The 19,893-nt window shown below is 36.5% G+C and overlaps 1 protein-coding gene across 1 annotated transcript in view; it reads left to right on the top strand.

The window, feature by feature from the left end:
- LOC149780550 (solute carrier family 12 member 4-like) overlaps positions 1-19,893 on the top strand; it is a 241,300-nt gene that overhangs the window by 9,456 nt on the left and 211,951 nt on the right. The window contains exon 2 of the mRNA XM_089937582.1: positions 14,022-14,045. Within this exon, the coding sequence (XP_089793708.1) occupies positions 14,022-14,045 (24 nt within the window). The remainder of the gene's footprint in view (positions 1-14,021; positions 14,046-19,893) is intronic.

The following is a 19,893-nucleotide window of genomic DNA, read 5'->3' as shown; positions in this document are numbered from 1 at the left end:
TGCAAATCTGAACAATATTACCGGTATTGTTTATCAGTCTTAGAAATGATGTGAAGATGAGAAAAAAATCTCAGGTTGCCATTTATGATGTTTCATTAATGATAACTGTAGTTCTTCTGTCTCCTTGAAGAGACTGACTACAGTGTACTTATGGCAGAATGACACTCTGAAACTCGGTTACCTAGGATGAGGTTAGCCCAAGTTTTTAAAAATGTCACTTGTTTGACCATACATATTTTTATGTTGTCTGCATATTGTTCAGTCACTGCAGTGAAAACTGCTCAATACCAAGATCTTTATTCATCTTTTCAATTCAAAAATAAAATTCACTGTTTTTCTAGCTTATGGATTTTTTTTATTATTTAACTGTGAATTACTCTGCACCTATTTAAAAATCAAGCTTGTGAAATATCAAAATTGCATCAAAATATGCCAAAAATTAAGTATTTTTTCCCTGTCCCTATTTGAACAAATGAATTTTCCTACATCTGTACTCATGGAAATATAAGTACCTGAATTTGCCATTATGATTTCAAAATTTGAAGAAACTCTGATCGGTTTAACTTTTTAATTTCGTATCAGTAGTAATGTGGGGCACTTTACGGACAATGGGAATTATATGGACAAGACCCCCTGGGTTCGTTTACGGACAAGATTAATATGGACAAAAGGTTGGGTTTATATACGGACAAGGGAAAGTTGAACATAGGTTGAGTTTGGATAGGGACAATAGGAATGGAACAGGTGATGTCATGGACACTGGCAACAATGTTGCAAGTGGCTAACCTCAATCGGGCAAAACGGGCAACGGGAAAAAAAGCTATAACGCTTGGCAGGGCAGGACATACAACATTATATAACGCTTGGTGGGGTGGGACATATAACTTCTTTATAGACATAGACAAAGAAACAAATACACAAACACATACACAATTTAGGCAAGAGAATAAATCTTTTTGAGGCAATGGAGTGGCCCTGAAAAGGGCCTTTGGGTCTTCTTCTTTGTATTCTGATGTCAGTCTTGTCTTGGGGCCCCGAGTGGCCGAGTGGTCTAAAGCGCTCTCTGTTACGGATCACTGCCATCTCACCTCTGTCTGCATGGGTTCGAGTCTCGGATTCGGCCAATGTGGATATGTGAGAAAGCTTGCCAGTAGCTTCTCGAGGGTTGGTGGTTCTTTATGGGGATATCCCGGGTTCTTCCTCCACCATTAATACTGGCCGCCATGTATAGCCTATTGTGTGCTGAAAAATGGCGTTAAACCCTACAACAACAACAGTCTTGTCTTCTTTTTCACCAACAGCTTATCTTCTTTACTGCATTCCTCTTCTTTTTGTCATCTTTGTCCTCTATCTCCTCTTCTTTTTTTCTTTTTTCATTCTCTTCTTTTTCAATATTTTTGTTCCAAATTCTTATTTGCTGTTTGTCCTCTTCATCCTCCTTCTCCTCCTTTTCCTTTTGGATCTGACACACACACACACACAAACAAACATATGCATGCACACATAGACATACACACACACACACACACACATTCTTAAAGAGTTTGTGTTTATAGTCCATTACTCCACATTCACACAAATTGGCAAATTGATCAGTCTCTCTTTTCTAGAGATCTGGTTAGCCCTGAAAAGGGCTGGGTTTTTTTCATCTTCAGATGCACCTGTTAATGCTGGCACCTCCCAGGCTGGGCAACACATATGCAATGGCAGCTCCAGTCCTGCTCCCAATTCATAGTTGTGGTTGGGAGCGCAGAGACCTCTTGAGTGGCTTCAGAACCTCAACCTTCAGTTTCTGAGATACTGAAGCCTTGATGTTCCCTTGGGTGTCTTCTGTGCCACACTTGTGGATGCTGTGGCCTCCTTATCTCTTGTGCTAGCAACTCCTCCTCCCATTTTTCCATCTGGGGAACCACAGGTCTTGGTACTGGTGGCAGTGGCTGTGGTTGACATGGTGGTGGAGGTAGTAGCTGTGGTACTTGTTGGTGGGGCAGTGTTGGTGTCCTAACTTCAAGCTTCACCTCACACACTGGCCTAATCATGAGGTTAGGCAGGATCGGTCTTTTCTTTTCCTCCTCTTCCTTATTTTTTCTCTTCTCCTCCTCTTCAATCCTGGCTTCCTTCTGTATCCACTCCATGGCCAGCTCATCCAGGAGTTGTCTGGCATACTTTTGGTGCATCTGAATTAAGTTCAAGTAGCTTGGTGATTCTGCTTATTTTCATTAATGTTGTCTTGTTCACTATGGGTAGCCAGACTGATGAACGCTACACTTTATGTACTTCAAAGCGGACATGAAGGAAACCATCCCCCTTACACAAAAACTAACAATACCCACGTTACCCTTAATAACATGGAATACGCGGACGTAAAAGAAACATGTTCACTTTTTTTACCTACAAACACACTTTATGACCATTCTAACATTTTAAAAATACCAGGGAAACAAAGTGCTTATAGGCACACTTGTTTTTTACACACACACACACACACACACTATTTCACAAAGAGAAACGAAGTGCTTATAGACACACTTCTATTTTTTATAACCTACAGACAAACACAAAGACAGACACATAGTTTGGCAATTGGACTAGTATGTCTTTTCTAGATGATTGTGGTAGCCTTTTTGTTGAAGGGGTTGTCAGACCTGCTGATTTTCCATAAGTCTTATGAAAATTACCCTTAAAATACGGACTTACGGCATACTAGCCAAAACTACGGAAAAATTATTGTTGCCGAAAAATCCTGATTATTGATTCATCCGTGTTGTATTTGGATCCGGGTTTCATCTTAAAATTAGTAAAATTAGGGAACCAGACTAACTTTACAGCATCACCCCAAACGCTTTAAACTACATCTATTTGTTCATGTGAAGCATCTGCATGATCAAACTGTTGATTATAGAATTTTTAAAAATGGCGTCCAGAAAGGATGCATGTTTAAGATGAAAGGGAAAATAAGCTTATAGAAAAGTGTTAAAAATTAAAACAAGAATAAAAAGGAGTATTCAGATTCTTGTGAATGAAACCTGGAAAGGACACAATTACATTTATTGGACATCACGTGCCAATTTGAGTATGTCTCGTGGCGGGAGATATGATTGCTGTCATCGTGTGAAATGGAAAAGAATTTCCAAGAATTATGTCAAGTTGAGAGATATCAGCAAGCCATTTGTTGCATAGTTTGGAACTAAAGTTTGTGCAATTGTACAAGTGGTAAATAAAGTCTACATGTACTTTACAAACTTTTCAGTTGAATATAATGTTTATTGTCAATGCGTCAAACTTTTAATTGTTTTCCAGCTTTACAATAGCAGTTATTGATATTTTGTTATACCTTACAGAAGACTGATCAATCTTAGGGAAAAAAAAGTCAGCTGCCTTACTGAGGCAGACTTGTCAGGGTTGGCAAGCCTGAAGATACATTGGTCAAAATCGGTCAGTGTGTTAGGTCCTTGAAAGACTTTTTCATGTCCTCCAGGAATCTTGCTACAGTGTGGACAATGACTAAATATAGGTTCTTGGATGCACTTCTCACACGCTTGACAAGCTACGCAGAAATCAGGAATGTGAATTCCAGTTTCTTGCATGCATTCGGAATAAAAAAAGATGAAATTCCCTTTCTTCTTCTGGTCATCTTCTCCCTCCTCTTGTTAGGAATAGTATTTTTAAATGTTGCATTCATGTTCCAAGTCCACGATTTGGTGACAAATGTGACATCATTTCTTTCCTGGACATAATGAGCCTTGGCACATTTGGTATATATCACTTGTCCACAAGTATGGCACAATCTCAGGAGTTGGCAAGCACTTTTCCACTGTGAACCTTGCATTTTGAGATGTTGTTGGTAACAGGTAGGGCTAACAAACGTGCGCTGACAAGCAGGGCAATGCACTTGTTCTTGTCCTTCGAGCATTTCAATCCACAATGCATGTGTTGCTCTTGATTGTTATAGCCATAGTCACATTTCTCACAATAATAACTATTTCAGGAATGCGGTGATACAGGTAATGGCATTGAAATGTTCATTGTGATGATAGACGTGAAAGTATTTTCCGTCTTTGAAATTTTTGCCTTGAAACAACAGAGGTCTTCACAGTTCTTGAGGGTGTACTTTCAAGTTGTATCATGGAGCCAAGATGTCTTGCAGTTTTCCCATTTCAGGAATGCTACAGGGTGTCTTTGGATAGGCCTGCTTGCTGTAACAGGAGTTCTGCTTCTTTTCAATGTTTGGCTCAGTTTGATTTTTGAATAGTTTGCCAGGCTCTTGTCCATTCTGCGGTTTCGTTCTTGTCAGCATATATTCATCCCACCATGATAGTCCTGGCTAAAGACATATGGTTTTGAGGGTTGTTAATTCGGACAAGGCTTTTGTTGGTGCTTTGAAGGTTGTCTACCAGTAACACCTTTTTGTGTCTGGTCCCTTTGGGAAGAGAAATGTGGGCCATGTACAGTGTTGCTTTTCCATCGGTGATGTAAACTTGTTGTTGGACTGCTGTATGTGTTGAATCTTGTCGATGACTTTGGAAGATGTCAATTCTGATGTCCTGCTACGTCTGACTTGAAATCTTTAAACATCACTGTGTAGGCCATGGTTCTCAATTTTCTAGCAGAATGTTTATCAGTCTCTTGAATATGGTAGTACTTTTCAGGCGTTACTGAGGGTGAAATTTGAACTTTGGTTTGGTGTAGACTCTCTGGGTCTGGATTCTGGTTAACTCATGTCATCTTCGAAATTGCTGGCATGGATTTGAGCCAAGACTTAAGCTATTGTGCGAGGTGATATGTCACGTTTCTGCCTCTTACTTTCCTCTCCTTTCTCCATGAAATGATGCAATCATTTCATCTTGATAGCACAAAGTCAAATGACTACATTTAAAATTTCATGTTCCCAATTATATCAATGTAAGGCCAGTGTCTTCCATATATATAAAGGGTCAGTGTCTTCCCTCTAAGTATTCATTTCACTCTCAATCCTACGAGAATGATGGAAGAGCTGACTTCTTAATTCTGCCAAAATGTCTAAGAGTACCGTCACCATTTAACTTTTACCATCCTTCTTCTCTCCTAGAGATTGTTTCATCTATGCTTCTTGTTCCTCCTGTCATTTTCTACTCGCCTCTTCTCACTGTTTCTGATGAATGAGAAAGGCTCATTCTGCTTTTTTCTACTGCTGCAAAAATGTATCTAGTTCTTCTTTCTGTCTCTGTCTAAAATCCTCTATGTGTGATAAGGAAGGAGAAGGCTGCAAAGGTGCTGGTACAGGAACAAATTCTTGTGAAGAAGAGAGAAAATCCACTAATTCCAATTAAAATCTGTCTCTTCTGGAAGTAGGATAGTGTTTGCTTTGGTAGCCACTGATATGCCATCACTCCTCGTCTCCACAGCCAGTGCAACCCAATTCACTGTCTTCTTAGTTTCCATCATGTACTCTGTCACATTGATTCACTGTGCACAGATGCTAGCGCATCAGTATAGGGAATGTGACATCACAGACCACTCTCTTCTGATTGGAAGACAGACTCTGCACTCTGACTGAAATTTGTAATGAGTGTTTGGATTGCTGAAAGAACTCAATCCGTTTCGATCCACTCTTCCACTATAAATAACCGCAGTTCACTTCATTCCCATCACCTGTTCTTGTCACAAGATGTGGACAAACGTAGAATCATCTACCCACCTGTTGTCAATGCTGTTCAACCTGGACTATCCCATGTATGTCAAATCATCATGGATATCACCCAGATCACAGAGACGGCCCTTTGGAAAAGAAGGATCTATCAAGGCTGTCTGAAAGAGTCTTAATCTATGGACCAGAGGTCAGACAAAGTTTGAAGAAGAGAAGAAGATCCATGAGATTCCCTCTATGTTAACTGAATGGTGTTTACATGAAAACCAAAGGCCCTTTTTGGGGCCACTCCATTGCCTGGAAAAGATTTAATTTCTTGCCTAAATTGTGTGTTTATGTGTTTGTTTCTTTGTCTATGTCTATAAAAAAGTTATATGTGCCACCCTGCCAAGCATTATAGTTTTTTCCCCCCCCCCCCGTTTCACCCGATTGAGGTCAGCCACTTGCAACATTGTTGCCAGTGTCCATGACATCACCCTGTTCCATTCCTATTGTCCCTATCCAAACTCAACCTATGTTCAACTTTCCCTTGTCTGTATATAAACCCAACCTTTTGTCCATATTAATCTTGTCCGTAAACGAACCCAGGTAGTCTTGTCCATATAATTCCCGTTGTCCGTATAAATCGTGTCCGTAAACGAACCCAGGTTTTTTTTGTCCATGTAATTCCCATTGTTTGTAAAGTGCCCCACATTACTACTCATATCAAACATTAATTCATACTTTAATTTTACAACTGGGCCTTCACTGAGAGTTGACTGCTCCAGCGACCTAGTGGTTAGAGTATCCACTTCAGGTGCGGGAGGTTGCGGGTTCTAACCCCAGCTGAATCATTCCAGAGACTTGTACAAATGGTACTAACAGCTGCCTCACTAGGCATTCGCGTTAAGAGATTAGTGTTAGGACTGGTCAACCTGGTGTCAGCATAATGTGAGTGGGTGGGACATGATGCAACATGTCTGTGGCATGATGCCCCAGTGCTAGACATCATATAAACTGCCACACTGCAGACATCGTAGTAATATGGCTGAATTTTTTTTGAAGCTACATTAAAAATCCAAATCACACACACACACACACAGAGTCCATAGTTTGGTATTTGAACCATGTAGTAATCATACTAAGCTGGTACATATTGAATGCTTCAACAAATATGATTAATGTCTATGTTCAGTAATTGTTCCTGGATTCAACTTGAATTAAATAGCATGCAATCATATTCAAATATTGGGATTAACTTTTTAGTTAGAATTTCTTGCCAGTGCAAGAAAACAAACCTGAGAACAGGGAACATTTAATCACCTAAAATTGCCCTCCCCCATGTTTTCCCCTGGACTGATCCCTATCTCATCGTGCAAGAGCACAAAGTTATTGTGAAGTTAAATGTCCCTTTCAGGTCAAATCAGGGGCAAAATTCATGGGAGGTAACTGCGCTTGATTTCTCCCGCAATTTGTAAGAGTTACAGTTCTTTAAAAATGTTTGTCATATTATTGAAGTTTGTTTTTCAAATCTTGTGTGATTTTCCGTGCCTCTGGCAGTTCAGCTGTTACTTTTCTGCAATGCAGTTTGGAAATGTACATTTTATGTGTTAAAACAAGGCAGACCAAATACTTTGATCGCAACATTTTAGATCACTTTCACATGAGTGTTTTAATCGCATAAGTTTTCCTGCCAAGATAATTATATGATGATGGGAGTTCATAAGGGTGGGTACATTGCTAAAGCTGGGCATGTCTCATTACAAAAAAATGTACCAGAATTAGGGGAAAAGAACAAATGTAAATTAACTAAAAGTAACAAATCCCAACAAAAAATTACTGTAAAGAAACTGAAAATAAACTGAAAGAGAATAAGAAAAATGTCCAGTTATTGCCCAGAATAGGAAGGACAGTTCCACTTTGAATGTTTTTCTATCCCATATGGCTTAGTTTTTGAACCCCAAAATCACATCAAGCAGAAACAATTTTTTTGGTTGATTTTGCATCAGTTATTTTTCCAGAATTTAAAAGATGATTTACCTTAGAACAAAATTTGTAATATGGTTAGTTTTCACTCATTAAATTAAAATTACTTGGATTACCTGATTATTATCAAACCCCATACAGTCAGTTTGTAAGGCAGATGGGTAGGGCAGTGATCTTCCAAATTAAAAAGTTTACTACCATGTAAACACATGGTTGACCATTGTTCCATGCCCCCTAGTGTCCAGCAAGGGTAAAAGGTATAATAGGTTTTTCAACAGAAGCTCATAGCCAGCGATATTTAACAATATATTTGTACAGGAATTGCTGCCTACAAGTCTAGAATTTTTTTACAAAGTTCATTTTAAAAGTTTTATAATTCATTGTCGTAATCATCCAGTTAAGATGACCATCTTCATTTAATAGAAATTGGCCCAAAACCTAGAACTTTTTTCCAGTTTGGCTTCATTAAAAGTGCTTGCCTGACACATGGCATATCTTAAAGAGAAAAATAAATGTTCTATATTTTTTCTGTCATACCCAGTTATCGCTAATCAGGAATGCTGGTCATGTGCTAACAGTTAAGTGTATAAGGTATCCATGAACCATTCTGGATGATAAATTTTGTTCCCCTAATTATAGGAGGGAACCCATAAGATCGTTAGGAATCAAATCTGAAATTTGAATTATCAGTATGAAATTTATTCCATGTTCTATAATAGAAAAGGAAATATTTTCAATTTTTTTCTTTTTCCGTGAAAGAAAGTCTAACTGGAGTTAATAAAATGTAAAGCCAACTCCACTTGAGTTATAGGGGCTTAGCTGCATAGCCCCAATAGGGGCACTGCCATAAGGATAAAGGGCCCCCATGTGACTGAGTGGTCTGACATACTTTCCTTTACAGATCACTCACACATCTCACTTCCGTCTATGGGTTCAAGGCTGCTCAGCCAAAGTGGGCACGTAATGAAGCTTGCCAGTAGCTTCATCTTGGTTGGTGGTTCTTCGCAGGGCTTTTCTGGGTTCTTCCTCCACCAGTCATACTGAAAATGTTGTTACTCCCCAAAAGACAAACATTCTGGTTTGCCACTGTATTTCCAACTTCTACTTTTAGGTACATGTACAAATCCATTGCTTAACACATTAACCCCTAGCGACAACTTTACGGGGCAGGAGGTAGTAGCCTACTGCTGAGCTCTGTAGCATCATGGTCATGCATGATACACTAACGTGGATGGTATTATAGAAAGGTAGACAGATGTAGCTCTACAATGATACCAAATAATCTGGAATATCTAGTTGCACTACAAAATACAGATAGATAAACCTCATTTTTTGGACCTGACTTTTTTTACGCAAAATTCGCCCTTGGTCGGAATCCCATTTTGTGTTCGGATTTTAGACTTTTTGGTCTCAGATCTAAGGCAAACTGGAATGAACTGCAAACAGACAGATGAGCCTTTGCAAAAAGTAGGATAAGATGGGCATTTGGAATAAAGAGTGGTCTCCATACAAAATAATAGCTCTGTTTAGCAAAAAAAAAAAAACCAAAAACAACAAGTCCAACTTTTGCCCTTCTGCTCATGCGCGAGTCAAATAGCCAACGAAAAATGATGTTTCTAACACACCTAGGCAGTATGTTATTGAAAGATTACTGGGGATTTGGTGTTTTCGAGTCTATTCAGAAATAGCTTTCAGAATGTGTTTCCTACTCGATTTTCAGGCAAAAATGGCAGAAACCTCCAGGGTCAGTGTGTTAACAACTTAAATATAATTTTGTTACCTTAGATATTTAATTTAAGGAAAGACAAAAAACAAAGCAAAATTTATGAATGGAGCTTGGTGAGTTTTTAACTCATTTAAGTCACACTTGGCAATAATAGCCAGTAGTAAATTCCAACAATTGAAAATACCTGTATCATTTAATTATTAATACTGAACCTTATTTACCAATCTTGTTTTTGTTCATTTTCATTATTTTTTCTTGAGTTTTTTTTAATCTTTAGTTCATTTTCATTGAATTTTGATAATTTTCCTTGTTTTTCAGGATTAGGCTTTGCATTTTAAAGGATGGCAACTTATGTTATTATTTATTGTTAAATTATTAAATGTTTAGTAATGATAATTATAGCTAATGTAAATGAAACAAGCAAGGAATTTATTATATAAGGCATATACTATTCTTAAGTAGTGTGTCAATGAGGCTTTGTAACCATTTGACCAATTCCAGCTCTCAGTCCTGAAACCCCTTTGGGATTCCCCTTGACTTTTCCTCATGGGATTGTGTGCACAAGCATGCATCCTTAATTGTAGCCAGTGTTGAAGCTTTGCTTCTCAGCCACGTCATGGGTTTTGGGTTGGAAAGGTGCAGTGCTGTGAGCTCATAGACAGATTGATATACTATGACAACTATTTACTCGATTTTACTGCATGCATTTCATTTACCTGTTTTGGATAGCTAGCATCCAAATTCTGTATGAAGTCATCTTTGGTTTTCCATTTTGACTAGCACCATCTAGAAATCTGCTATGGCAATCATTTTATCTTCAGTTGCCACAGAGTACAGCTTGGCAATTGCACTGAGACTTCTTTAGGCAGCTGCAAGCATTTCAAAATAGACATGTATATAACTTAACTGTATCTTAAAATGAAATTACTTTTCTGGTGCCTCCAGCCACACTGGTTGCTATCAGGATGGGTCCAGTAACAATTTTGACTGGTGTACTTACCATAGTCACCATAGTAACAATTCCTGCCACAGCAAGGCCAATGTTTGTTCTCACAGCTATTCGTCAATTCTTTTTTTTTTTTTTTTGTATCTGTAGCATTGAGGGTCCGTCACACTCTGGTCTTTTATTAATACTGTCACACTGAAGTATAAATGGTCTGCAGGCTGTCCTTGCCTGGGTGCAAGATGCACACTTACTTCAAACCAACTATTTTCTTCACTGGTACATATGCCAAGCTCTCACAGAAATATCTTCCGATGAACTTTTTAAGTCCTCAGTGATTGTGCATTCCAGGGGTTTGACACCAAGTCACCTAAAAGTACACTGATTACACCATTACTTTGTGCCTCAAGTGATTTTTGTCCAAGAACTGTTACGCGGACAAGTACATCTTTTGTGAATGTCGGTCAGTTAGGTCTTTCTTTTCCTGGACAAGTCAATATTGGTTCGGCATACAATTTCGAAAATGTAATCAGGGGTACACCTTTCATAGATTCATCATGTATGCACCAACATAAATGGATTTTTCAACTTTAGCTTGGATTTCTCACAGTTTCAGACAAGTCTGTCATTGAATATTTTACTTGACTGCTAGGTTTTTGTTGGTTACTGTCCCGGACAAGGTTGATGTGAAAATGTTTTATAAAGATTCACCTTGGCACAGTATTCTTCATCAGTTTGAAGAAAGTCTTTTCAGATTCATTTGTGGTTGCCATTTGCACGTCTGTATTAATCAAAACATAAGGGACCATCCAAGTGGGTTTGTGAAATCACAGCACCCAATGGATAAGTCAACCTATCTCAAAGCCCCATTATCACACTATCATGCTGTTTGCTGAATTTGCTGGAATGTGAAGTGGAGGAACAGACTGTTGTTGTTGTTGTTGGGTTTAACGCCATTTTTCAGCACACGATAGGCTATGCATGGCGGCCAGTATTAATGGTGGAGGAAGAACCCTGGAAAACCCAGAGAAGAACCACCAACCCATGAGAAGCTACTGGCAAGCTTTCTCACATAGCCACATTGACTGAATCCTAGACTCGAACCCACGCAGACAGAGGTGAGATGGCAGTGATCTGTAATGGATATTTCTTTAGACCACTCAGCTACTTGGGGCCCCGGAACAGACTGGAAATGTTAAAAAGATTAGGAAATGAAGATCAGTTTGTGTCCCTTTTAATAAACTGAATTTTGCCTTCTGCATTCACCTTTCTGGGATTTTAAGTTAGGGCCTCCAAAGTCATGCTCTACCACCATCATTTGCTATGAGAAATATTTGAATATGAACATAAACAAAACATGGATGACCCACAAAAATGCAAATGAATTACTTTTTTCACTAATTTGTCAGTAATGCTACTTAAGATCATTGTGTTTAACAGTTAAGAATTATTTTCAGGATTCATGTGTGGTGTACATAATCATTTCACTTTACTTCAGATCATATTATTTTAATTTTTCAGTTCTTGTCATAATTTCATTTCATTTTTAGATCACCTGGCCATAAGGCAGAGAGGTTTTGGTGCAGCCTTGCATCTTTTGTTTGTTGTGCATGGTATATCCAATTAACAATTGCTATTTGAACTTCATCTCAGCAACCACTGGACCAAGTTTTTTCAAATTTGGCACAGAGCATTCTAGCATCAACAGCTTTTGAAAATTTATTTAAATGATGCTGACCCAGATCACCATTACTGAAACTAATGAAAACCCATAAAATGACTTCTCAGAAATCTCTGAACAAAATTAGATCAAATTTGACAAAAGCGTCATGCAGATAACCTTTTAAATTTTTTTACAACTGATACTGATCTGCCTTTAAATATGGCCACTATTACTAAAAATAGAAAAGCCACTGTTACTAAAAAAAGAAAAACCTTTCAATAATTTCTCCCAAATCACGGAACAAAACTTGTTAATATTTAACAGCATTCTATGAAACCGTTACAGACTTTCAATTATGCAGATGTACCATTACTAAATATATACAAATCTTTAAATAATTTTTCTTCAAAATTGCTGAAAAGAACTTGTTCATTTTGAACAGAATGCACCTTGGCATGAGGATTTTCACATCTACACAGATCAAGTCGATTTATGACCAGATCGATGCCATTACTATTAATAGAATAATGTTTAAAGGATAACCCAAACTGTTGAAAATAATTTGACCAGACTCAGCAGAATTCATTTGTGGCATTAAGGCATACCTTTTTCAATGTACATCTTAAGTGTAAGCTGAGGTCTAATCCTTACAATTATTACTCAGATATGAATATGACTTCCATAGCAGATAATCCCAATGTCTGATATTTTCATTTTATGAGGGGTCAAAAAAATTAAAGTTCTGTCAGACATGTAAAGCATATATGACCGATTCCTAAGGATTCTGGTATAGAGGATGTTTTAGGTTTTCTTACCACTCATGCTGATTCACCATCAAATGTAGCCACACTATACTAAAAAACTTTTCATATCATTAAGATCTCATACGAGTTTGATATTGAACGAGATCCATGCATACTAATTAGGTAATCTTGCATTTTGCTGAGCATATTAATCTTCCAGAAGCTATATTTCTAATCCGATTTGTTTCAGACTTGGAATATATGTGAGATAAAGATCTCAGACATGTTCAGTATTGAGCAGTATCAACTTACATTATTGAGGTTATCTTGCATTTGATTGGGTGAGCATCTTACCCTTGTTTAAGCCATATTAACGTCCAATTTTGATCAAACTTGAAATATAAATTTACATGAGCAAGAACTTGGATGGGTTTGATAGTGAATGAGATCAACACATATTATGAGTTCTTATTGCGACTGATGGACTGATATTGTTGCTACTCAGACTGGAGGCCATATTTCTGATCCAATTTGATTAAACTTGGAATATATGCTTATATCATCAAGGCATCATACATATTCGATAACAAGTGAGATGCAGACATTTTTAAAGTCCTGTTTCTAATCAGACTTGAAATATTGGCATATACCATCAAGATCTTCAAAATATTTGATATGGAACAAGATACATGCATATTAATGATGTAATCTTGCTCTGATTGTCTGAGCTTGTTAATACTCGGAAGCCACGTTCATAGTTTGATGTCTATCAAACTTGGAATGTATGCTTCTATCATCAGGATCTTGGAGACTTTCAGTAATGAGAGAGATCAGTGCATATTAATGATATAATCTTGTTCTGATTGGCTGAGAGATCAGTGCATATTAATTAGGTGATCTAGCATGTGATTTACAAGGCTTTTTACCATACTTATAGCTATATTTATGATCTGTTGGGTTATTATCATCAAGTTCTTGGAGGGCTTTGATGATTTTGAGCAAGAAGCTTTGCATATTGATTATGCCTTCATAATTAGAAAGCATTTGTAGGAAATAGTTTATCTAGCCTGTGTTCTTCAGCCATTTTGAACACTTCATATCATACAAGTTATGGAACTTAAATACAGTGACTTGTTTGAAATTTCATACCCCTCATTGTATTTGTTGTTCTGACCCTGATAATTAGTCATCGATCTCTTTCTGATACTTATCAATATTATTATTTGTCTGATTTTAGTTTTTCATATATTTTGTTATGTTTATAATTTAATTTTTCATCTTTGTTTCTTTAATTGCATATCAATATATTTTTGGTTTGCTTCTTTATTTTCTTTTTCATGGTAATCGGTGAACAGGAGGAGATTACAGAGTGATCTTTGGTAAATATGAAAGTTGCTATTACCACTAAAAGTTCTTACTAACTGTTAGTTATAAATGTACTTATGCAGTAGAATCTCAGTATTCTGCATCTACTGGAGATAATTGTACAGTCGAATTGTCATATAGGTCACCAGTATTGAGCAGTTAGTTGTCATAAATAGCCACGTGTTCAGAAATCCATTAATCAGATATTTGTAGGAACTAATCACCTCTGTTAGACAATCACCTGTCTCTGTGTGTCACATTTATTCCTTTTTCATTGATTGCTTAAGAGAGGTTTAGCTCCAGGACAGTTTTGAATTTGCCATAAATGTTAAATTTAGTAAACAATTACCTTCTTAAGCAGTCACAATCTGTGAATTTCTACAACATAATGTTTAGGATAAACGAACCTGTATTAAAGAGTCTCCTGGATTAAAAGACCATTCTTCTCATTTTATTAGTTGGCTGCTTATGGCAGGTTTTACTGTTTGTATGCATACTCCAAAAACTACAAAGCCATATTCCCAGTGTCTGTCTAAATCTTTCTTGGTCCCTTCCTTGCAGCCTGTTGATTTTGTGATTTTAATAGAAAAAAATCTTCACAGAAATATAGTTTTTAACAGGGGCAAGGGATTCTTCAAATGCTAAGGACACATGGCCTTTGTGAGAGAAAATGTTTTCTGGAGCACTGGTTATTTAGTGAATCCTGTCAATGAAGGACACATGGAACCATTAAAATTGTCTTATGGACAGGTTACCTTTATCAATAAGTATCCTTGATTGAAAGGTTGAAAATGTTTGTGAAATTAATATAGTCGACAAATAGATACTCTTTTCTGATTAGGTGTCCTTTATGTGCATTTGAAGATAGTTTCCATTGTATTATTAAAAATGTTTTGTGCCATATTTTTGGCTTGAAATAAAGAAAACAGAAAGCTTGTCCAGTTGAGATGCATACAATTGAGGCTCTGCTGTACTATTTCATACCTGCCAGCATCTTAGCTAGCCAAAGTTCCAATATGTTAACCCTATCTACACCTTTCTGGATTGATCAGATGTTTCAGAGTTTTGGGTCTGAATTTCATTGGATGCAGTGGCAAGGTACCATATTGATTTGAACACATTCCTTCATAATTGAGACAGGGGATATACACAACTGGAATGGACTCATAAATAAGCAGTTTTCCACATCTGGTCCATGTTTGCACAAATACACCCTTTCCTTCAAATACACATGTAATAGCCTTTTTCTGGTATGTAGTCATACTTTTGAAAACAAAGTATCCTTTGTTGGTCAGTTGCCTCCACAATTTTTGGCTGATGTACAATGAACTGCTGTTACACGCTGTTGGTTAGTTTTCATTACATACTAAGGAAGGCAACTCGTCATATCCAATAGATGTAGCTAGCACAAAGAACTGAATATCTGATCGATCTGCCAAGGTGTAGATAGGTCAACATATTGAAACCTTGGCTAGTGAAGATGACCTACTTGTAGCTTATAACCATGGGTCACATAGGCTTGCAGCTATCGCCATGGTCAGCACATATTGCTGTATCAAAAAACATTGGTTATCACATATGTAATAATGACCATCCCTTGTAAATACCACTGATATGACTAGGTTGATTGGTGCTAGCATCAATGAAAAGGATGATGTTAGAGTAACAGGGAAGTATGCAGAGTAATATAATAGGATGAAGTAATAAATATGATTTATTTATAGCTACTGTTGCTATAATAAATTTGCTTCTGTTAATTTTTCACAAACGGTGCTTCTTTAAAGTAGAAGTAAATGAAATATTATTTAAAAAAATTAAATTTAGGGCAAATTCATTAAAACCTGTCTTGAGAGACGAGCTTCTCCATGTTCATGTTTATTGATTATATGGTGCTGTGACCTGTCATGTGAGACCACCTGTCTTGAGTGACATTTATTTATTTGGCAGATGTGGTGGTCTTTCAAGACAGGTTCTGCTGTTTTAAATATAAGAATCTACTAATTGAAAACTAACCGAGCTTATCCAATATCAGCTTGTAGAACAATGACCCAAGCATACATTCATGCCTTTGAATCTCACTGACAGTTACATTGTAGTTTAACATATTCCCTCGCTGTTGTTTTTGAACAAGAGGCATGATCTTGCAGAAGTGTTGATTCTCATATAGTATTACGTTCCTTCGATTCATCCCAGTGAGCAAAGAATTGCTTATGCTTCTTCGATGAAAGACCCAACAAAATGGCTGACATCATTTTGTTGAATGCTGAATGTTTGCTTATAATGTCTCACTGCATTGCCTTAGTGTCTAGATCTCTTTATTTTATATTTTCATCATTTTCATTTTGTAAAAGTGCAATAGCACAGGTAACATTTCCTGAATGATTGTATAATTTCCTTCAAACTGGTTGCTGTACGCATAGTTTTGATTGCTGCTGACAATTTATTAATACACCTAAACTGATAAATCTGTCATATTGCTGACTTTAATGATAATGACCTGGTGGGGGTTGTTGATAGAATGATCCAAAATTTCCAATCAAATCAGATAATGGTGGTGTATATGTCTCACAGTGATCTTTCATTGCCAGTTTCTGAAGCATGTTTGATACATTGAGCTTCTGTTTTGCATCGATATAGTCCATAGGGAAACAGTTATCCCATTCCATGACAAATTGAAATGTAGATTCTTTATGAAATCTGACATCTTAAACACCCTTTTGATGCAAGATAACCAGCATCCATGCCATCTAAAAACCTGCACTAAAAAGGATGATGGAGTTGATTTTGATTTTTGGTATTTCTCATACTTAATTAGCGAGTCATTTGTATTTTGAAACACTTATTAATTTTTTCACCCCAAAACCTCATGTAATCAATGTGGCAAGTAGTTTACATGATTTTGGGCTATACTGCCACAAGGAGCAGAAAAAGTTGGATTTATTGCATCATTAGACCCCATCTTGAGGCAGAGTAGTCACTCGGCCAACATTATGTTGCAAACATGTAGATCCTGAAAAACTGCAGCAGAATTTATCCTAGTTATGGCATCTTTAATTTTCAATGTGCTTATGTCATAAAGCAGTTTTCAGGAAATAACTTGTACAAATCTTTATTTGACCCTGCATGAGAGTCCTACTTAAAAAAGGGGATGCATAATTGACATTGAGAGTCCTAATGGAACTCCAGTACTCAAGCCCAGAAAAAAAATCCTTGTTATAGGTCTTGAAAAATCATTTTTGCCCATAGTGATTTTCTTTTAATTGCTTTTGCTCCAGCAGCCAAACTTGCATTTGAACTTCACTACATTCTAAAGGCATTATGTAGCGGATACTGGAAACAAACTGGGACAGGTGAGATATCTCATTGATGTAAGAAAGCATCCACACCGATGCACATATATATTAGCACTGAAAAATCAAAATTTATGATTTAAACATCTTAGCCGGTGAACCCCACAACCCACCCCACACCCACCAACCCTCTTACAGCACTTGTGGAATAAGAAATAGTAGGGTAATATTCATCATTTGAGCATATTTAATCTTGACTGACTGGTCCATTATTTTCCATATGTAATTATAACAGTGGTTTAAAAATACATTATATGCTTCCTTTCTATTGTCATCAGTCTGACCCAAAGTGTCATGTTATATTCCTGTAATATGAGCAAATACCATACTATTCAATGGAATGTGATGATAAATAGCTGCATAACCTATGATGCCCCTCAGTACACAGTAGCATTTCATTTTTATCATTCATTTATTGTACTTTAGTTTAGTTTTTGACTCATGAAAACCATTTTTAATACGATTTAGCATTAACAAATATACTATTAATATATTCATATCCACTTTTATGGCATGCCCATATTGGAACAATTACTCAGCATAAGGTTTCCTGTTTTAAAATGTAGATCACTATTAGGCATAAAAAATGTGTTGCCAGTCACCTATCTCTGGATTTTTTCCTGACCCTAGTATTTTTTTCCATAGGTTAAAAAAAATAATCTAAAATCGGTTAGTACATCTAACTGAGCCGGTTTTTGGCCAGTACATGAAGCACTAAGTATATGCTAACCATTGTAATATATATAATCTTACCCTAATTTTAAAACCAGTGTAATTGGAAACACATATATTTTCTTTTTTGGCCTTATGTCTTCAGTGTACTAGATTATATATAAGCGGGTCAGTGTACTTTCTGTGTGCCATATATACTCACTTATTAGTTGAGTCCAACATAATAATGAATAATGTACCAGGAGATCATTATAAAAGTCTGTGTTGTTTGTTTTCCTGATCACTCTTAACAAACAGCATAAACCCTGATCTGCCATCACATAATGTGACAGCAGCTCAGGATATATGTTGTTTGTTCTACTGATTACTCCTAACAAACTGCATAGACATGGATCTATTGGCACATTATGTAAATGCAGATCTGGGTCTATGCAGTTTGTGGTTCGACTCGACTTATAAGTAAGCATATAATTTAGTTCTTTCTGAAATTCGGGAAGGTTCATTTTGCTGAAATCATTGATACTGTACATACTTTAGACATTGTGGATTTGTCATACATGTCTGCTGCAGAAATGTATTTAATTATTTTATTGGAAATAATTTGAAGCATTCTCATCATTGGATGACGGATATTAGTTACGGTTCATCGTTTAAATTCCCTAAACTAACATTCTGTAGTCTGCCTTCCTCTCTGGGCCACATATATTGGTCCCAAATGAATGCCGTTCTTTTACTGGTCAGACCTTTTTATACAAGCCACTTCTTTAATATAACCAACACATTTGGTCCCATAGTGTCCAGTTTATGGAAGTTTTACTACATGATGTACCAGTACAATATGTACTTGTTAAGTCAAGTCCAACTATAAAGAACATATACTCAAATCTGCCATTGCATAATGTATCGGCAGATCAGGGTCTGTGTTTGTTTTGCTGGTACTCCTAACAAACTGCATAGGCCTAGTCTGCCAGTGCATTATGCAATGGTAAATCTGGGAGTATGCAATTTGCAGTTGGACCTGACTTATAAGCAAGTTCATATGATATATGCTACAAATGTATATAGCTTCTCAAATAAGGATATGAATTTCTTTTAGATTATCAATACAGTGTACCTCTCTTCATCTGCTTGACAAGGCATTTCATGTTTATCTTTTAGTACGTAAACATGTATTCTGAAATACATTCAAATTCAAAAACCATTCAGATGCAGTCTCTCACTCCCTGAATTATCTACCTTTTTGGGGGGAATCCAGTTTTCAACTTCATATTTTCAGTCTTATTAAGTCAAATTTGTTTTTTTAAATGTTGTTTTCATTGACTGTTGTATTTATTATACACCATAGACCATAATCACAATGATCTCTTTGTTCATCTGAACCATCAGTTTTGATATTTTACTGATATTTTTACATGAATATTAGAAAAAGTAGTGCCAGTGGAAAGGTAAAAATTAAAAAAAATTGATAGAAATCTAAACAGTAGATATTCAATATGTACTGGCGAATCAGATTGCTGGAAATCGTAAGGAAGAAAGAAACATTTAATTATTCTGAAATTGATACAAACACCATTTGGACCTTTTTTGTTTTGATAATTATAATTAAGTTTGCATTAAAACTTGGCTGTAAAGCAAGATAACATTCTTATCTTTAGCTAAAAGTTTGCACTGTATAGCATGCATGTTTATATGTTTCAATGGAGACATCAGCCATGGAAATATAATGAAGATATTACTTGATATAAAGTATGTAAATTATTATTCATAATCACATTAAATGAAGCTTTCAAAACTTTTTTCCATTCTCTTTGTTTCTATAAAAGGACCAGGAAGAGTTTAC

The sequence above is a fragment of the Sinohyriopsis cumingii genome, chromosome 16 (genome assembly GCF_028554795.1).
Source record: "Sinohyriopsis cumingii isolate HCF-2022 chromosome 16, ASM2855479v2, whole genome shotgun sequence".
NCBI classification, from domain to species: domain Eukaryota; kingdom Metazoa; phylum Mollusca; class Bivalvia; order Unionida; family Unionidae; genus Sinohyriopsis; species Sinohyriopsis cumingii.
Note: the sequence above shows the minus strand (reverse complement) of the source record. Positions and strands in the feature narration are given on the sequence as shown.